This window comes from Electrona antarctica (assembly GCF_951216825.1).
Source record: "Electrona antarctica genome assembly, chromosome: 13".
NCBI lineage: Eukaryota > Metazoa > Chordata > Actinopteri > Myctophiformes > Myctophidae > Electrona > Electrona antarctica.
The window spans coordinates 8,288,161-8,307,162 of NC_136794.1; the positions used below are offsets into that span (position 1 = coordinate 8,288,161).

General features: G+C 43.8%; 1 protein-coding gene across 2 annotated transcripts; it reads right to left on the reverse strand.

Moving 5' to 3' along the window:
- Nucleotides 1–1,477: 1,477 nt before the first annotated feature.
- On the reverse strand, nt 1,478–16,499 carry rcbtb1 (regulator of chromosome condensation (RCC1) and BTB (POZ) domain containing protein 1). Of its 2 annotated transcripts, none has more exons than XM_079518734.1 (12): nt 16,310–16,499; nt 15,264–15,524; nt 14,584–14,734; nt 14,014–14,180; nt 9,230–9,388; nt 9,033–9,140; nt 8,134–8,276; nt 7,433–7,623; nt 6,550–6,676; nt 5,742–5,893; nt 3,497–3,627; nt 1,478–2,880 (listed from the first exon to the last, which is right to left on the reverse strand). In XM_079518734.1, exons 2-12 carry the CDS (start codon nt 15,387–15,389, stop codon nt 2,740–2,742), a joined length of 1,596 nt encoding a protein of 531 aa, XP_079374860.1. In that variant the 5' UTR covers nt 15,390–15,524; nt 16,310–16,499; the 3' UTR covers nt 1,478–2,739. The 2 variants fall into 2 exon arrangements, with proteins under 2 accessions (XP_079374860.1, XP_079374861.1); XM_079518735.1 differs by having other exon boundaries at nt 16,375–16,486.
- Between the last annotated feature and the right edge of the window lie 2,503 nt (nt 16,500–19,002).

The following is a 19,002-nucleotide window of genomic DNA, read 5'->3' on the forward strand; positions in this document are numbered from 1 at the left end:
CTTTTTTCATGTTGACTTACCATTATTATGTCTTTTTTCCCTGAAAAAGCAAAGAAAATATTTTAGTCTGAGTTCATTAATTACCTTATTGAAGTATGATAGAATATTCATCATTTGGCTGCTTTGTGTGTAGGAAGGTAATTCACCCATGTATATGGACCACATATACAACTCTTTCAAATTCTACTTTACTTCTACTTTGCAGTCCGCCTCACGTTCGGGTGCAAGAGCAGCCCAAAATGTTTCAATTCCCTTTCAGACGCCCTATGCTGGATCCTCACCAATAACAACCCCATAGCCCACCTCCTGGCCGCCAGCCTCTCGCCTCCGACTCACTCCTCAAGTGCCTGGCCACGCTCCGCTCTGGGTACCTGTCCCCCTGGTCGACCTCACCCTAGAAAGCATGTTCCTCCTCGCTTTCTTCGGGTTCCTACGCTGCTCAGAGTTCACGTCTTCCTCCTCCCGTTACGACCCTTCCCGTCACCCTAGCCTCTCCGACGTCACCTTCCACTCCTCCGATTCCCTCACTTTCACCCTCAAACACAGCAAGACAGACCAGCTCGGGCGTTCCTCAGCGATCCACCTCTTCAAAACCGATCCTCCTCTCAGCCCCTACGAACCCATTCTCCGCTATGTCTCCACGACACGACCCACTGTTCATCACCGAGACGGGTTCCATTGCCACCCGCTCCTGGTTCCATCGCCACCCGCTCCTGGTTCCACAAGCACCTCCGCCGAATCCTCACGCTGTCCGGCCTCCCCTCCCAGCTTTACTCCGGCCACTCATTTCGCATCGGCGCAGCCACCACCGCTTCTAGGCGAGGCCTCTCGGACCAGCTCATCCGAATCCTCGGCCGCTGGTCCTCCCGAGTCTACCAGTCCTACATCAGGACCAACATCTCGGACATCCAAAACGCCCATCTCCACCTAGGCCGCCTGTAAAACATCTCCCCGTTCCCGAGGGTCCGCACTCACGTCCCTTCCTCCAGTCCCGCACGCGTCTCCCAGCCAGCTCTTTTGGGGGCAGTTCCGGAGCAGAGACGTCCGCTCTCTGAGCGCGCATCCACGGTGTCCGCTCCCGAGACTACTCCCCCAGCCTGAGTCTCACCCATCCCCATCTCCTCCCCCCTTTATCATTCAATAAACTGTTAAACTTGAGCGAAGGTGTGGTCTCTTACTAGTGAATCATGATTTTTTTTGGGATGTGCTACCTTTTTGGAAATTTTGAATTCCTATTTTTATATGTATACTGGATTTGGGTTTAGCACTCCACTGAAAGCCATTGCTGATGCGCAACCTCTTTTTCTCATTTATAATGTAAAGTCTGTAAAGGACACCAAGCACTGAAGTTCACCGATTAGTGGATTTACATTTAATCAATAACATTGTCCATGTAGGCGAAGTGCACCACTGTAACATTCTGAGACCAAGGCCAAGCTATTTTCTTAATTATATAGACCGAACAAAAAGCTTGTACAATTGTCCCACAAATATTTATTGGCAGTTTGTCAATGAACTGATCTGATTCTGCATTCATTAATTTAAAAAATGATAGCGCAAATCAACAAAAACGTATCTGCTCTGCAGTATAATGGCAGTACATTATAGCAATAAAATAACAATAGAAACTGTAAAAAATAAGGGTACTAAAAATACAGTAGGCTAGTACAACTCAACTTCACTCAGTTTTTAAAAACTGGTTCTAGCCTAGAATCAAGAAGTGCAAACGAAACCCAATCCCCCCCAAGCTGAATATATACTTGGCCTTTTTATGCTCAGTGCATGTGAGCCCACTGAGGAGAAATAACTTAAAAATCAAGATAGGTTGCCAAAAGTATCAGTCCAACCATTCAAGAACAATCAAATGGAATCCATAGAAGTGGGAAAAGGATGAAGAAAATGCAACAAAGCGTGGGGAGTCTTTGAGTGCTTGCATATGGTCGCGGTTGGGTAGAACCCTTATATCTGCACATTTCATTTTGTCAAAATGGATTTGTTTTATCATAAATGAATGCCCTTTTTATACAGGAATAGTCAGAATGTGTTGTTATACGAACATTTTAGAAAATGTTTGCCTATAATGACCTCCCCAAATAGTATACGTATGCCAGGTTAAAAGTGTTTATACCACATTGTTGCTATGCCAACTAACTTGTCTGTCTCTCTCTCTCACTATGGAAATTAAGCAGGAATGCAGAAAGAAAATCATTATTTTAAATAAAGTGGTTGAATGTGTCCGAGTTGTATACACAATTACACATTTAACCAATGAAAAGTAATAAGAGCTTTGTGACTAAATAACTACATTGGATCCATTGGAACACAGGTTCTGTTTTCCATTTCCTTAAAAGTAACAGTCTTGGACATACCGGTAAATGTGTCCGCTGGACAGCACAAACCGTGTCAGTCTCTGCTTCAAATTGAATGCACGCTCATCAATAGCCAGTCAGGCACTTCGGCAAAAACAGCAGCTAACTGGATCACCGAATAGTGATGTCGTTAGGTGGGCTAAATTAACGTAGCTTCTCTAGCTCCCCAAATGGTGCTGGTTCTTGCTCTGGAATGAGATGAGTCATGTCAAGTCCATGATAGTAATGTAAGGATCTACACTGCATGTGTTGTGCAGCCTCCAACACTGCAAAAAGCTCTCATCGACGAAGCTGCGTGGAATCCAGTGGAGGAATATTGACTACAGAGTGTCACCGTTGTCTGGTTCTACCGTCTCATCTTGGCTCGTGGTCAGTTCTTAAAGGCTCCACAGCGGCTGGCTCGGCAGATGAAGTCTTTGAGCATATTGCCATCGATCTGCCAGAAGGCAGTAGTCTGGGTCACCTCTGTCAAGTGGTTCACACAAAATTTAAAGCAGAAGTCCTCCAGGTCCTACATTTCAACAAGGAAAACACAAGAACAACAAATAAGCAAGTGGAACTAGCAGCTTGTGTTATCCTAAAAGCCAGTCCACAGTCCCAGCTGTGGCCTTCAAATATATATCTTAAGCTTTTTTTGGACAACGTCCAAAGATAAATTCTGTTAACGTCTACAGCAGCACCACTCATCAATATATCACTTGTAGAACAAGTGGCCAATCACAAAAGAGAAGGTGTGGGACAAATATATCAGTTGAATCAATCTTACAAGCTGTCTGAGAGATGGGCGTCTTTTTTTTGTCTGAGAGTCAAAGGCAGGCCTTGGTCCAAGATCCAAATCGGAGCCATGCCGTTCCCATGTGGATCCCAAGGTCTATATGATTTGATTTTTATACATTTTTTATCTGATTTTAAGGTTATTCTGACCATAGTTCATGTATTGTACCCCGTTTTTATCCTTTGTGGTCCATATGTGAAGCATTTTGTAAAGACTTTCAGAAAATTGCAATATAAATAATGTAGTTTAGTAATCACTCAACAGGTAGAATGTTTTTGTATCTACATCTACTGCATGTCGTTGGCTTCCATTGAATTCCTTGTAAATGTCCATCGGTCCCGTAGAGACTGACCTCTGCATCGTAGCGCACAGCCGCCGAGAGCAGAGAGAAGGCGTTCTCCACAGTGATGCCCCTCTTTATGATGTGCTGGCACAGACGCTTCAGGTGGTTTTCACAATATGACGTGGCCAGGTCCAGCAGGCCTGAGAGCGACAAGACAGATGCAGTTAGTCAGGTAGTGTGAGTGAAATAAATGGTTCATGCCATGGTAACAGACTAATAGGGTATATGCACACAGAATAACTCTTCTTACTTCTGGGCCCCCTTCCCTACTTCCTTTACCAATGATAACTAATTAAGGCCATTCTGGAAACTCTGCTACACCAATGGGTCTCAAAGTGTCCTTGAGTGGGTTCCAAATGGCAAATACTAGTTTGTGTAACTCTGAGAGTGTACAAATGGAACCCGTAAAGGGTCCATTTGTTAGAACCATTTGGTTCTAACATTTTGTACACTCTCAAGAGTTATGGGGTCCTTAAAAAAGTTTGAGAACCACTGTACACTAAATGGAACAGAGCCTTGATTAGTATCATCGCTAACACCTGTGAAGGAAGTAGGGAAGGGGCCCGGAAGCAAGGTTTTTGAAAAAGAAGGTAAGGAAGCCGTTGACGTAACGATACGCGGCCGCCATGACACTTTCATGGACGCCTTGTGTGGCAAACCTCGCACGGGAAGTTCCATGACCGTCTCTGAGGTACCGTGAGATTTGGCTGCCAGACCGGAAACGGTGGACAGTCTTGCGACTTGGCACGTTCAGAAACGTACACATCGAAAAGCAACACAGCAGACAATAATGTGTTATTGTTGGTGTCTTTAACTTCTTTTTCATATACCTTGCCCAGAAGTAGGAAGAGCGCTTTCCAAAATGGCTGCTGTGCATATAAACTATTGGCCCATCGGTAGAGCACGGACTACAGCAGTGGTTCATAAACTTGCTTCTTAGGACCCCTGGTATAGCTGGTTTTCCATCCTTTATTATTATCATTATTATTATTATTATGGTAATTGGTTGCGTTCGTCAGGCGTCATTGAAATTCTAGCTGTTGAATCAGGAACTAGGTCGACCTGGGTCTCTCTAGGTCAGGGGTTCCCAAACTGGTGCGTGCACCACTTGTGGTGCGCGAACGCCTTCTAGGTAAGGGCACGGACATGAAAAGGGTAATAGAGCACCGAAGTCTGGCGTCAATATCGGCAGAGGGCACTCTGACGATAGCCTGGTTAATAAACCAGACCGAATCAGCCGTTGGCAAAAAATAATTTGCCTGCCAGCGGATTAGGGTCTGGCGAGGCTCAGTAGCACGCCTCTTTCCTACAACCGAGAACAGGTCGGGCCAATCGGGACACGGTATGCAATATGGGCGGGCTTTGGTACAGTGACGTTCAATGCTTGAGACCTTTGACTGACAGTAGCTCTGACCAATTGCGTCGAAGAGAAAATGTTTGAACCCGCCCCCCGGGAAATGAAATCCAAGTGGAGCCAGCCCAGACTAATATACCGCGACAGTGTTGTGTGATATTAGTCTGGCTTATTAGCCAGGCTACTCTGACGATAGTCCATGGGTTCATGTACTTTTTATTTACAATTAGATCGCCTCATATGAACTGTGTTTGAAAAATAAACCAATCATCCCGGCCGTTTCACTCATATGGATCAACTGACTGAGAGAAAACGGTAATGTTACTGCTGCAGAATTAGTTAAAATTTCACTAGAAACAGACTGTATCAGATATGACTGACTGACTGTCGTACACGATACAGAGACACCTCCCCGGCAATATCGCCAGGACAGTTTGTTCATTTTTAGACCACAATTATTATCTGAGACCATTTTAAGTGGACCCCATGTTATTCTCCATAGAGAAAAACTTCCATGAACCAGGGGATGAGCGAGTTACACCAGGACTTCGGCGCTCTATGGTGGTTTTATGGCGTTATTTAGCACAAACGGCAAAATCTGGTAAACCACTGTTGTAAGGAGATGTATAGAGCAGCTGCAGGAGTACCCTACACCAGCTGCATGTCTCTGAGTGTAGTGACATTCTGTGATTATTTGCCACAATCACATTTTTTAAAAATGTATCATTTTTTCAGCCAAATACAACGAGACTTAGCGCTGGGGGGTGCGTCAGCTAGGTCAGCAGGTAACACGGTGTGCACAGCCAACAAGGTTTGGGGACCGGACCACTGCTCTAGGTGAATACAATCAACTTAGGATAGAAAACCAGCTGCAGTATACAGGATGTGAAAGTGACTGACCAATGGCATCCTCAGGAGGCAGTTCCACGTTGTCCGTGTAGAGGAACTCCAGGAAGGAGCGATACACTGGATAAGAGAACTGATCTATCTCTATCACTTCCTTCATGTCTTCAGTCCAGTGGGACTGGAACATGGATCTGAAATGCTCACATCTGCAGAGAGGCGGGAGGGGTTTTTCCATATGTTTTTGTTTTTACATTTTAACCAAACTGATGCCTTTAGCCAATTTTGGGCGGGAACCCCTTTTGGTGTTTTAAGCATTATGTTATGCTTTAGCTGTTGAAAAACAGCAGATCTACAAGCTCATAGCGCGGCACTCGGCATGTAGGTCTGCAATTTTTGAAAAATCGTGAAAATGTGGCACACATTTGGAATATATATTCTTTCAGAGCACACGTTTTTAACTCAAATGTTTGCTTCTGGGGGGCCCCTGGAACCACATATTTTCAGATGTGGGTCCGCAGCCAAATTCAAATAATTCTGGGGGTCCTTGACATGAAAAAGGTTGAGCACCACTGACACAGAAACATGTCACAGAAAACATTTTTTTAATTTCGACGTCAGGTCTAATAAAAATAAGATTATAAAGATTTTTAAATATGTAATCGTGCCAACCCCTTCCAGCCAACCTTACCGGCCACCAGCGTCCTTTAACCCTTTTATTTTTAATATGGAATAAAGGATTTTTCTACTTGAATATAGTTGCCTTGGACCTTCTTTAAGTTCGCCACCATTATTCTTCCTTCCACTGTGATTTTATTTCTACAAAATGTATAGAACTTGAAAGAACTCTTGTCCTGAACCTTACCGGATCTTGAGGATTGCTTTGTGGACATGTATGTATTTGCCATCTACACTGAATTTGAGGTCAGCTGTCTCAGGGCTGTCAAACTCTTTCTTCAGTGACTGGGCCACAGTCAGAAAGTCATCGTGCTCTGGGGAGAGAACACACATGCATACATTGGGTGTCATTAATCAGATTTGATCATAAGTGATTGGGGAAGTGATTGTCATCACTCACCCAACACCGCTGAAGTGCCCTTGAGCAAGGCACTGAACCCCCAAATGCTCCCCCTGGAGCTGCTTAGTGGCCAACAGTATAAGGTTTTAGTGTGTGTGTGTGTGTGTGTGTGTGTGTGTGTGTGTGTGTGTGTGTGTGTGTGTGTGTGTGTGTGTGTGTTTCTATGTGCAGGGCGTTGCTGAAAATGAGCACCTGTGCTCAGCTACTTCCCTGGGTAAATAAAGAATATAAAATTAAAAATTAATTGTAAAAGGTAGTGTAATGAATGATGCGTAATGGCATCGGGGGCTTCCCTGTGTGTGTGTGTGTGTGTGTGTCCCCGTTTCAGCACGGGTGGCTAGTGCTGTGTGACCTGGGGTTTTGCACTCTATATGGAGTTCACACAGGTTTCTGCCCCATGTGTTTTGTTGGCAACTTATGTCACAATGCCGAATGTGGACATACCAATGTGTTGCCACTTCCGCACATTATTTTTAACCTCATGTCAATGCTGTAACTTCTCGTGTGTGTGTGTGTGTGTGTGTGTGTGTGTGTGTGTGTGTGTGTGTGTGTGTGTGTGTGTGTGTGTGTGTGTGGTATATACAGTTTGTACATATTTGTTTCTCTTTTCTTACATCAGACAATGACAAGCTCCGGAGAAAAGCTGTAGCAATGCTATGGACTTCCTTACCCATGGAAAGCAGTCTCCACATAACTGAGGGTGTTGCAAAGCAGCCAAACACATCGTCGGTGCAGGAGAAGTGCGTGAGGTGAGGCAGTACGATGGACTGGCCCCTGCACTGGCCCCACATGTACACGTGACCACTCTGTGTCTTAGCAGCTGATGTATGTGTCGAGTGGCAGGCAGCAATCTCCACAATTCTGTCAAGGATACCAGAGGTGAGATGTCAGTGTTAGGCCCTATCACGATCATTACATTTTTACTTCATTGTCAAACAAATAACTGCTATGAACGATTGAACATTTTTCCATTTAACATTGGAACATAAACATTCTATTTCTGTTTGGCTTCTAGGCTTTGAAAAAGAAAGTTGTATGGCAGATATGACGACTTAAATGCCCGTTAATAACCGTTACCAATAATCAAATGAACGTAAGTACTATGCAAAGAAAGCGCCAATATTTAATCGTTTCATTCTCAACATTAGTAAAGAAGAAAATAAATATATCTTATGAGCTGCTATTGCCACTATTTATGAAAATGTAATTTTTCAACATGGAAAAGATTATGATGATTATGCAAAAATAATTGTTAATAAATAATTACGAATAATCAAATAATATGATTATTGTGTAATAATTGCGAAAAGTCTAGTCACTGCATGTTCGACAGACTGACAATTGCACATGTGTATTGAGGTTGTCTTTCACCTCTCTTTCTCCGACAGGATTTGCACAGGGCTGAGCTGATTGCTCTTGTTGCCAGTGCCCAGCTGTCCATATGTGTTGGCGCCCCACGCAAACAGCAGCCCTTCATCTGTTAGTGCGAGGGAATGTGCGTAACCAGAGACAATCTAGAGCAAAAGAGTACAGGTTAGTCGAGTGCATAAAACCTAGCATTTTACTCACTGAGATATCTTTGAACAAGCCAAAATATGTCTACTTTAGAACAAAGTTAAGTACATTTACATACTTCCCCTTGCAGTTGCATTCACTCCTAAACCACTTAAGGAGTGGTTAAGGATCATCATGCAACTCCTTGGGTCCAAACGGTTGCAAGGAGTTAACGCTAAAACCGTCTCGACCCTTTGGTGTGGTTTGGGCCATTGAATTCCATGCGTTGAATCACTAGGGACGACGCACGCCTTCAACACACGTCAACGTGCAACAGGACATATCACACGGCAGGGACAACGCTAATACTGTCTCGACCCTTTGGTGTGGTTAGGGCTTTAGGCCTGATTTACTTTTGTGGTGCCATGTGGCAAAGATAGCTGATCTACAAGCTCGCAACGCTCGCAACACGTGAGCTTGTTGATATATTTTCCAAAATAATTGCCCAAAACAGAGACACCAGGTTAAAAGTGGCCTTTGTGGGACCATACTATATCAATTTTGGAGTAACTCCATTCTCACAAAGCTGAGTTACGTTTAGTGTTACAATTTACAATTTAGGCATTTAGCAGACGCTCTTAATCCAGAGCGTTCTTGGTAGAGGTCAGCCCTTTTCTGATTTATAGACAACTATATATTTACTGGCCGCTGAAACTAAAGTATGCCGACTTTTTAATAAAATAGCACAGAACATTTAAACAGTGACAGTGTCTCACCTGTTGCACGCAAAAACCTTGTAGGGCCACTAGGCGGCATGGAGTGAGTTGATTCCCATTATTTCCCAGTCCAAGTTGGCCATTCCCATTATAACCCCAACCATATACCTGGGAAAACAACATTTAATTATTCGAGTGTTTGATAAGCAACAGCGTTATTATCAGCTTTGCCACAAATCAGGTACTCTACTACTCACCTCTCCATTGTCAATCACTGCCAAAGAGGAGGTCTGACCACAGCTGATATGGACTGCTACCTTGTTCTGCAGACAGTTGGCCACTCTCCGAGGTGTGGGCTGGTTAGCTGTGGAGCCAGAGCCCACCTGGCCACAGTTGTTGTAGCCCCATGCATACACCTGTTGGAGGGCAGATTAGAAAGGAGGGGGAAAAAATGTTAGTTAGTTACAGTTACATTATAGAATTCATAAAGTTGTTTATCTCGGTTTTGTATTTTGTATAATGTGATATGTATTCTTTTCCATCTCTACAGTATATAGTACTGCTACTGCTACAATCCATTTAGTCTCTACTGTGAGCTCTGCTCCACCTTGTGGCTAAACTGTTCCTGTTCGATTTTCTTTATTGGAGAAGGACCTCAGTGGTCACCGCAAACACTGGCCATATACAGGTGCCTATGATTATACAGACGGGTGACCTATTAATTCATAAAACGTAATTTTAACCAATGTGTCTAATTTTAAGCCCAAATGGGACGAAACAGGCTTTAACCCATTTTGACCTGAGATCAGATTCTAAAAATGTCTTCTACATCCTGACAGTTTTCTGAAAAAGCTATGTTTCTGTCAGTCGTTCTTTGATTTTTCAAAAATAGCAGACCTACAAGCTCGTAGCGCGCCATGAGTTTGTAGATCTGCTATTTTTCAATAGCTAAAGCATAACATAATGCTTTGCACACCAAAGGGTCGGGTTGGGACAAAACGGTTTGGGCATAGTACTTACGTTCATTTGATTATTGGTATCGGTTATTGTCAGTCATTTCTTTGTATATTTAAGTTGTCATATCTGCCTTTGGGCTTTAGAGATGAACCAAATTGAATATTCTCGGCCCATTCCGAAGTCTGCCTTGCCTTTCTAGAACTATAATTGGTAGTAAAAAGATATACATGTTTTCACTGTATCATTTTTAAGTGGTGCAAACCACTTCCTTAAGTGACTATGGTCCTCATTCACAAAGGAGAAATACGCCGAGTGTAACGGAAGCGTAACGGAAGCGTAAACATATGCGGGAAATTCCGTCCGATCACGCTACGTTGTTTTGCCGTGCAATTCAAAGAGCGGTGTGTACCACAGGTACGCAGGTGTATGTTGTGAGGTACGCAGGTGAATGCGAGCGGGTGCCAAATGATCGGAAAATCACCGGATAACTTCATTTGCATTGATCCACGCCCCATTTCACACCATAAAAGGCGTCAAGCATGACTCAGCAGACAGCAGTAAAAAAAACAAAAAAGAACTATAGGCCTTACAGCTCAAACGAAATAGAGGTCCTCCTGACGGAATGCAACAAAATAATGATATTTTCCAGTATAGTGGCTTCACAAATTAAAATAAAAATGATTGCTGGAAAGAAATTAGGCTATACTGCCGCGGTCAGTCAGTGCATGCTGTGCAGATATATCATGAATATAGCCCTCTATTAATTTCCTAATTCCACAGGACCACAAACAAGTTTTTGCACCATTGTATAAAGTATACCACTATAGGCCTACCATACAAACTGTACAAACTGACACTCAATCCATCAAAGGACAGGAAATTAAAAGAAAATGATCTGACCATGTCAAGCGCCGGAGCGACGACCACCACCTGCAGTCTCTTTTTTTACATCCATATACCATTACATTTGTGCGTGATTCTTTATATTGTCTATAGCCTACCATTAAACTATATAAATCATTTTCCCAAGCTTACAAAACGGTGAACGCTGCTCCGCACCGCTACAGCAATGGCAAGCTGACTTACGGTATAAAATGCAGCTTGGCCATTTATTTATTTAAGTTCGGGACCAAGGCAGCAAGCTAGCCTATACTTGGCAATTATATTATAAAGCCTTTTCTTTTCTATTGAACAATTGCTCACTCACACCTTTGCAGGTAAAACATATATCCGATATTTTTATCAGAGCTGCATTGATTCATGCGGGGAATAGATTAATATCATCTCACTGTCATCTGTCTGAATGCCATGTGGAGAATGGATTTGTTCTGATCATGGACACGTAGGCATAGGCCTATAGCTATTTAAAATTTCAACCATATACGGCGGGGAGCCTCCTCTTTGTCAGATCTAAGTGCAGGTTCATTTCATGATGTCGTCATATTAAAATGATTCACGGGACATTTGGCACCAAACTTGATTGATCTCATGATGAGATCAATGTAGTAGCCTACAGCCTAGCTATAAGTTCCCCATATTATAATTAATTAAGGTGCACTGGCTTCAAACTATGACTGGCCGAATTGCACGCGCTGATGCAATAATGTGGACTTCTATATTTTTATAGGGCTAATTAGCCCTCGTGACTGCTGTCTGTCTGTCAGACCGGCATGTCTGTGAACCATAGAAATAATCTGTTCTGTCCGGGCCAGGCTCGCCGTTATATTCATTTTCCAATGTGAATTTCACCCAGATTGGACTGTCCACACACACACACACACACACACACACACACACACACACACACACACACACACACACACACCGACAGTGTGACTCAAAGGAGCTCCATAACAAAACAATTTCAATAGGCCTACTGCAGGCATTACTACACTAAACAACGTTGGATTCGTACAGTGCAGAATGCAGATAAGTGTATGTTCTTATAATAATTGTGAGTTTGTTTTTTAACATGCAGCGCGAGTCCGCGAGAGCCGATCTACAAGCTCACAACGCGTTGCACTGCGAGTAGAAAGCTGTCAAGTGAGCAGCGCAATCGCGCATGCTAGAAATATCCTAATAAATAAATAAAAAGGTGTCGGGCTTGCAGGGGCAGTTTCTGTATGGGACTCTAGGCTAACCTGCCTCTAGAATGCTTGCATTTAGGCATACAAGTGATACTTGGCTTTTATATAAGCTATCATTTTTTTTATGTGCTGACCAATGTTGACACATGCCTACATATTTTATCTGAGGTTTGGGGACTTTTAATTGAGTCAGCATGAAGACTAAAGCCTTCTGAATAAATCTACGCAAGCAGTACACGACCCTCTGAGGTGGCGCAGCTTATAGCGGAGTTTCCGACCAAACAACGTCACCGTCAAGTTCACGTTCAACTTCATGAATTCCCACGTAACGTGGGAATCCACGTAAATGCCTGTCCGCTCACGCTCCGCTCACGTTACGTAACGTTATGAGCGTAAACGCCGTTGTGAATGAGGACCTGTGTGTGTGGGTTCCTGCCTGGCTGGCTGCCTGGGTATGTCCGAGCACGAAAACAGCATGGTTGTTTTTCACCACCTGTGCGCAACCTAAAACACACGCACATATTAACTGTACATATGGTGATTTCAGGTGTGCCAGTACAGTACAGTGACAGTATAGTACAGTAGAGGGTACAGTAGACGGACCCCCACACGGTAACTCTGTCATTTCTCAACCGTTTCGGACACGGGGCGACTCGCCGGAATCGGGCACCCTGGGTGCGTTCCTGTGGGTCTGGAACCCCCCCCCCCCGGGACCCCCACACGGAGTTGCACCACTTACTTCAGACGGGTGTGATTTTTCCTTTTTAAATGAAGTTACCAAATGAAACATTTTAGCATGTCATTAATAAATTAAAACACATTTAAATTGGGTCAAATGATGTTTGTTAATAAGTATTTAATTTGCGGTCAAGAGGTCACAGATTTTATGATGAGTCATTGCTATCGTCATCCATGTTGGTTTTTCCTTTAATTTGTCCCAGGGAATTAGCTGTGCCCAACCAGAAGAAGAAGAACCAAGTAGTTGGCTGGAATAGGTGCACACGGAGCAAATTAAAAAATAAATAGGCTTTTACTTTAGTTCATGCATTATCTTTAGTTCATGCTTTATTGAAAAAACAAATAACGTACTGCAGCTCCCGAGTAGCCTTTATCAAGGTATAAAAAACGACATGCACCTTTCAAGGCCAATCGGATAGCTTCTGGGTCCAAAAATAAGTGAGATTGAAACGGCACATTTAATCTGTCAAACAGTTGTGTTTTGAGTAACACAGGACTTCTGTCACAGGAAGAGCTGCTTCTGTCTGAGGAAGACTGGAAATGAAATGAAATGATTACTATATTTACCCAGGGTATCTGGGCTAAGCTCAAGAACTTGTTTCCAGCCAGGCCCTGCTCATAGAACACATTTCATCGTAGTGGTTCAATGCCTTGTTCAAGGGCACTTCAGCGGTGGTAATTTTTAACATGTCGGACCGCTGATTCGAACTGGTGACCTTCCGGTATCAAGACCGCGCCGCTATCCGTTCGGCCACCGCTGCCACAAGAGTATGGGTTACTTGAAACATCACTTTTTTTGCTGATTTTGGTGTGTGGATTTTTCCGTTTCAATGTCACGTGTTATAGCAGTTTACCACATCCTTACAATGATAAACCTTATTTTTGCATTACACAAGAGTTCGGCATGCTGCCGTCACTGTCGACACACTAGTGTCGACAGCATTAGAAGTGTGTTTTGATCTGTTCAGGTCACTCCACTACTTGCACAATTTGCACAATAAAGGCTTTATAGCACAACCTATTTGTACAAATGCTGTGATTGAGTGTCGGCTCCAATAACGGTCAGTGGGACAAAGCACTGCCTCACAGAACAGGAATCAGGGCAGAGACCAAAGCTGGATTACCTGTTTGGGTTAGGAAGGATTTTAAAACGGCCCTCTCGTGAATGCTTCTCTAACAGCAAAGAATTATAATGATTGAGGTATGTGCTGTAGAATTGTGTTAGGCCATACAACTTGATTCAGATGCATTGCACTCACCTCTCCTGAGTCAGTCAACGCCATAGAGTGGTGAGAGCCACAAGCTACCTCAGTGACCTTTTTATTAATCAGGTTGGCTGACACAAGCACAGGAGACACTCCCTGGTTGGTGGTTCCATTTCCCAACTGGCTGTAGCCATTATGGCCCCATGCAAATAATTCTCCCTCTGAAACATAAAATTGTTGTTAAAATCATATCTTTAGCACTTTTAAACCCATTCTGCATTTAACAATTTCACCGATTTCCCCCAAATTGAATTGCATTTTTTTTATATAGCACTTTTCCAAGTGCTCAAAGCTCTTTAAAATGGTTAATTCATTCATACATTGGGAGGTGAAACGGCAAACAGTCGACGCCAGCGTCCTCACTTCCCACATTCACACACCATGTGGGAAGGTGTGGCAAGCTCACACCGACCGACTCATTGGAGGCAATGTAGGGTTCAGTGTCTTGCCCAAGGACACTTCGACATGTGGACAGGAGGAGCCGAGATTCGAACCGCCGACCCAGGGATCATTGGACGACCTTGCTCTACCTCCTGAGCCACAGCCGCCCCAAAGGACTGTTACCTTCAGTGACCAGCAAGATGTGGGGTCCACTGCCGTAATTCAAGCCGACAACCTTCCTTCCACTCAGAAAGTCCAGCTTCTTGGGTACAATGGTGCTCTGGCTGTCTCCCGTTCCCAAGCAGTTACTACAATTCAATCCAAACACATACACCTGGGGGGGGGGGGGTGCGAGAGACATGGGTTACTGATAATCATGTCAAAATGGTGTGACAGCCCCAAAGAAAGCAAATTCTGTGGATAATAGGAAGGCCCCACTCTTATTCACAGCCTGTGAGTAGCAGTAAACACTACTCTAGTGCTGCCAGGCCATTGCATTCTCCTCTCGCTATGAAACAACCCATTACAACCTCGCAAACAGCGACCATCACGAAACACAGACCTGACCCACAGGTAATCCATAAGCCTTTTCACATTTTTTCAGAAATTGAAATATCATGCAATTTATTACATTTACAAGCAAACAAGGAAGTCAGAATTAATCTAAAAACTTGGTTAGCAAAACTCTTGTCTCTCTCACACACACACACACACACACACACACACACACACACACACACACACACACACACACACACACACACACACACACACACACACACACACACACACACACACACACACACACACACACACACACACACACACACACACACACACACACGTTGACATTGAACTCTCACCTCATCATCGTCAGTGATGTAAATGACCTCATTGGCAGATGTTCCATACACACAGACCTTCCGTATGGAACAAAGCTCCTGGGGCCCCATCAGGCTGAAGAGGGGCCATTTGGTCACGTCCACCATGGTGTCCAGCTTCTCAGTGTTTGTGGTGCGTGATGGTGGTTGCAAAGTGGAGGCAGCTGCCTCACATCAAGGGCAGGGCAGGGGAGAGGGGTAGGGGGAGGGAACAGGTAGGCAAACGTGCCAGTATCCCCTCACCTTGTCGACAAGGATTGGAACATAAAGAAAATAAGAAAAAATAAAACTTTTAAATGCTTATGCCAATAATACATGATTACTGTTAACCAAACCCAGTACATCAGAGTGAGGATATTACAGTAACTCTTATAGCTCTTGCTTGTGGACATGTGCTTGTGGACATCCACAATGCTACCGTTAAGCCTAACCACAGTCAATCTGGACTGTAAATTAACTATAAGAAAGTACACTGCCAATATTGTTTATCTTTCCGTATTACAAATCAATGATGCACTGACCAAATGGGCCCATATCTACCGATAGCTTGGATAAAATTCCTCTCACAACTCTCACATTTGTTTAAAACAAATAAATAGGCTATGGGAGATGTTAGGTATTCAATACCTAACATCTTTCATGGCCTATTTTGGATACAATACCTGGTATTGTATCCAAAATTAAGTAAAGAGATGAGAGCATATGCCAGATACTAGACAACTGACAGCGTGGGAAAGCTGCACGACAATTTATTCAAAACACACCCTAGAATAATGACGTTTACGTAGATACAGCAGCTGTCAGTCGGCTAGCGTTATCCATTGTTAGAAATGCACTACTCAGCATTGCAAACGGCCTTGATTGACACTATAGGCAGCACAACAATAAAGTTAAAGTAGAGCGATAGGTCAAGCTAAGCTAAAAGAGGCTAAATGCTATCCCCGTCGGTGGCATTTAATGCGTTAGAGAGGACAACGATTTAAGGTTGAAATGACGACATAAAATGTTAAATTTCGATTTCAATCCACCTGCTACGAAATACGTCCTTCTGTGATGTTGACAGATGTGATGATCAACCATAACGTTACCGTACTGGCGACGTGCTGCAGTTGAGAGATATTCAGAGTTCTGAGTGAGCTCTATGCTGGTCCTGAGTCTGTTTGCGGAAGCGGACAGGAAAACATCAACGTACCACGTGATCAGAAAGACAAGAATAATCAAAGACCGACACACATGAGTTGAGTTCCTTTCAGCGACATACTAGTAAATCCCATGCTAAATAAATCCAACACGGGTTGTGTTTATAACCAAATATATGGATACAACATGTGTATTTTATTATTATATAATTTTTTAATAGTAATTGCATTACTTCCGCAGTTTCATATTTATTATTATGTTATGACATTGTTTTGAAGCAGCAGGATATTTTTCCAACAACATCGATGGAGGAGGTTGGACTCGTTCTCCCGGTCGAATTCACATGACGTAAGCGTGAACCCTCTGCAATCACCGCCGGGTACCTTTTTAGAGTGGTGCCACCATAGACATATATACATAGACGCCTCATTTGCCGCTGCAGTTCATTGGAGCGACGTGTATCCCAATGAAGGCGGAAGTGCAGTGCTGAAGGCTTTTTTTTTTTAACAAATCTTTATAACAGTCATGACAATATACATTACAAAACAAGACAAACAAACAAACACAAACAACAAAGTTATTAACAATACAACATCAGAGCCAGGGGGGATTAGATTACTAACAGAAAACATTAAAAGAGTGAACACAAAGCAACAGTTCTCCGCATCTTTCTTATTTAGAAGTGCTGAAGGCATTTGCTGAAGGCGACTGCGTCGCTGCCCGAGTGACGTCACTCATGTGAATCCTCCATGTCTCTCGCTGTCACTCAAGTGACTACTGGCCAATCACAGCGCGTCTTTTCCGGGACTTATGTTACGCACGCGGAAGCTTGACAAGCTTCCGCTTTGCTTCCGCTATTCTTCGCAAGGAATGTCGGGAAAATAGTGCCTTCAATTTTGACACACGCCTCAGAGCCGGAAGGGGCGTCTATGTATATATGTCTATGGGTGCCACACTGCCACTGCAACCCCCGCAACCACTCCAAGGAACAGCAATGTCCCTATGTCTGTATGTCCCATAGACTGTATGTCTAGAGGGTACCAACAGGGTGCGCTGTTGCACCACTCACTTCTTCAGACAGGTCTGTTTGTTTTTTTGAGTGGTGTAAACCACTCCTACAACTGGCTTTTGTGTGCAGAAAAAAATGAGCATGGTTGCTATGTTCAAAATAATTTCTGACGTAATTAAATCACACCCGGGTGAACTGGATGACCGTAGCAACCATGGTCATTTTCTCTGCACAGAAAAAGCCAGTTGTGAAATCACATCCGGGTGTGATTTCATTACGTCAGATCAGAGCTGATCAGGCTACATAATACCTTACCTTATTTCATTACGTCAGACCACAGCTGATCATGCTATATAAAACCTTACACCACTCAGTTCACACGGGTGTGATTTTTATTTAATCTAGAGCAGAGCTGATCAGAGGAGCCAGCTCCAACTTCAACACACAGGTCAAGAGAGAGAGAGAGAGAGAGATTGGAAATATTGTAAATTATTTGACTGAACATGCACCAATTAATTGAATGTAATTACAATAAACAATCATATGTAGGCCTATTTGGCCCCAAGCCCCCATATATTGAATATGTCGTAATAATAATACAAAATATATAAATATGTATTTGGTTCCCCCACAAAAAAGAAAACAGCGCATAGGGTTCCCACAGGTGCTCACTCTTCCGGATAGTGCCATACTAGCACATACTAGCATAGGTCTAAAATCAGACCCGTCTGAAGTGAGTGGTGCTGTTGGTTGGTACTGTACTTCATAGTACTGTACTGTCTGCTAGTACTGTACTGTGCTAGTGTAGGCTATAGGTCTACGGTGCTGCGTTGCTACTCGACCATTGGGTCATGGCTCTTTAGTCAACTGGTAACGTACAGTGCCTTTGGAATGGGGAACCCGGGTTCGCCTCCCGGCCGAGGCTACATTGGTGGCAGCGGTGTGTATGGGTAACCTCTATACAAGTATGTTCCCGGGCGGCGACCTTAACCTAGTAGCTCCGTCAGTCTCCCTGGGGCGGCGGTCCCCCCCAGTCAGTCCGTCGAGCCTAGCTCCTGGCTGGCGCGCGTGGACGAGCCTCCAGGTGTGGGGGACGACTGTAGGCTATACGGTGCTGCATTGCTACTCCTATTGGACCATGGCTCTTTAGTTGACTGGTAACGTACGTGCCTGACTGCCTGTGGAATGACTGAGGAACCAGGGTTCGCCTCCCAGCCGAGGCTACACTAGAACTGTACTGTACTTTGTAGTGCTGTACTGTACTGTTCTTCGTAGTACTGTACTATACTTTGTAGTACTGTACTTCGCTGTACTAGTGTAGTAGTACTGTACTTGCACGGCAACACCTGAGCTTGTAGATCTGATAATATACTGGACATGTGTATGTGCATTAGGCTGCGCAACAGTGACACTTGGTGTCAAGGTACTTCCGTGCTTAGACATACAGACACAGAGACATACAGACACATTGCTGCGTGTAGGAGTGGTTAGCAGTTAGCACTACTCAAAATCTCTGAAGTGAGACATAAGTAAGAGATTAAGGGCGTGTTTGGAAATAGCGCACTGTGCAAT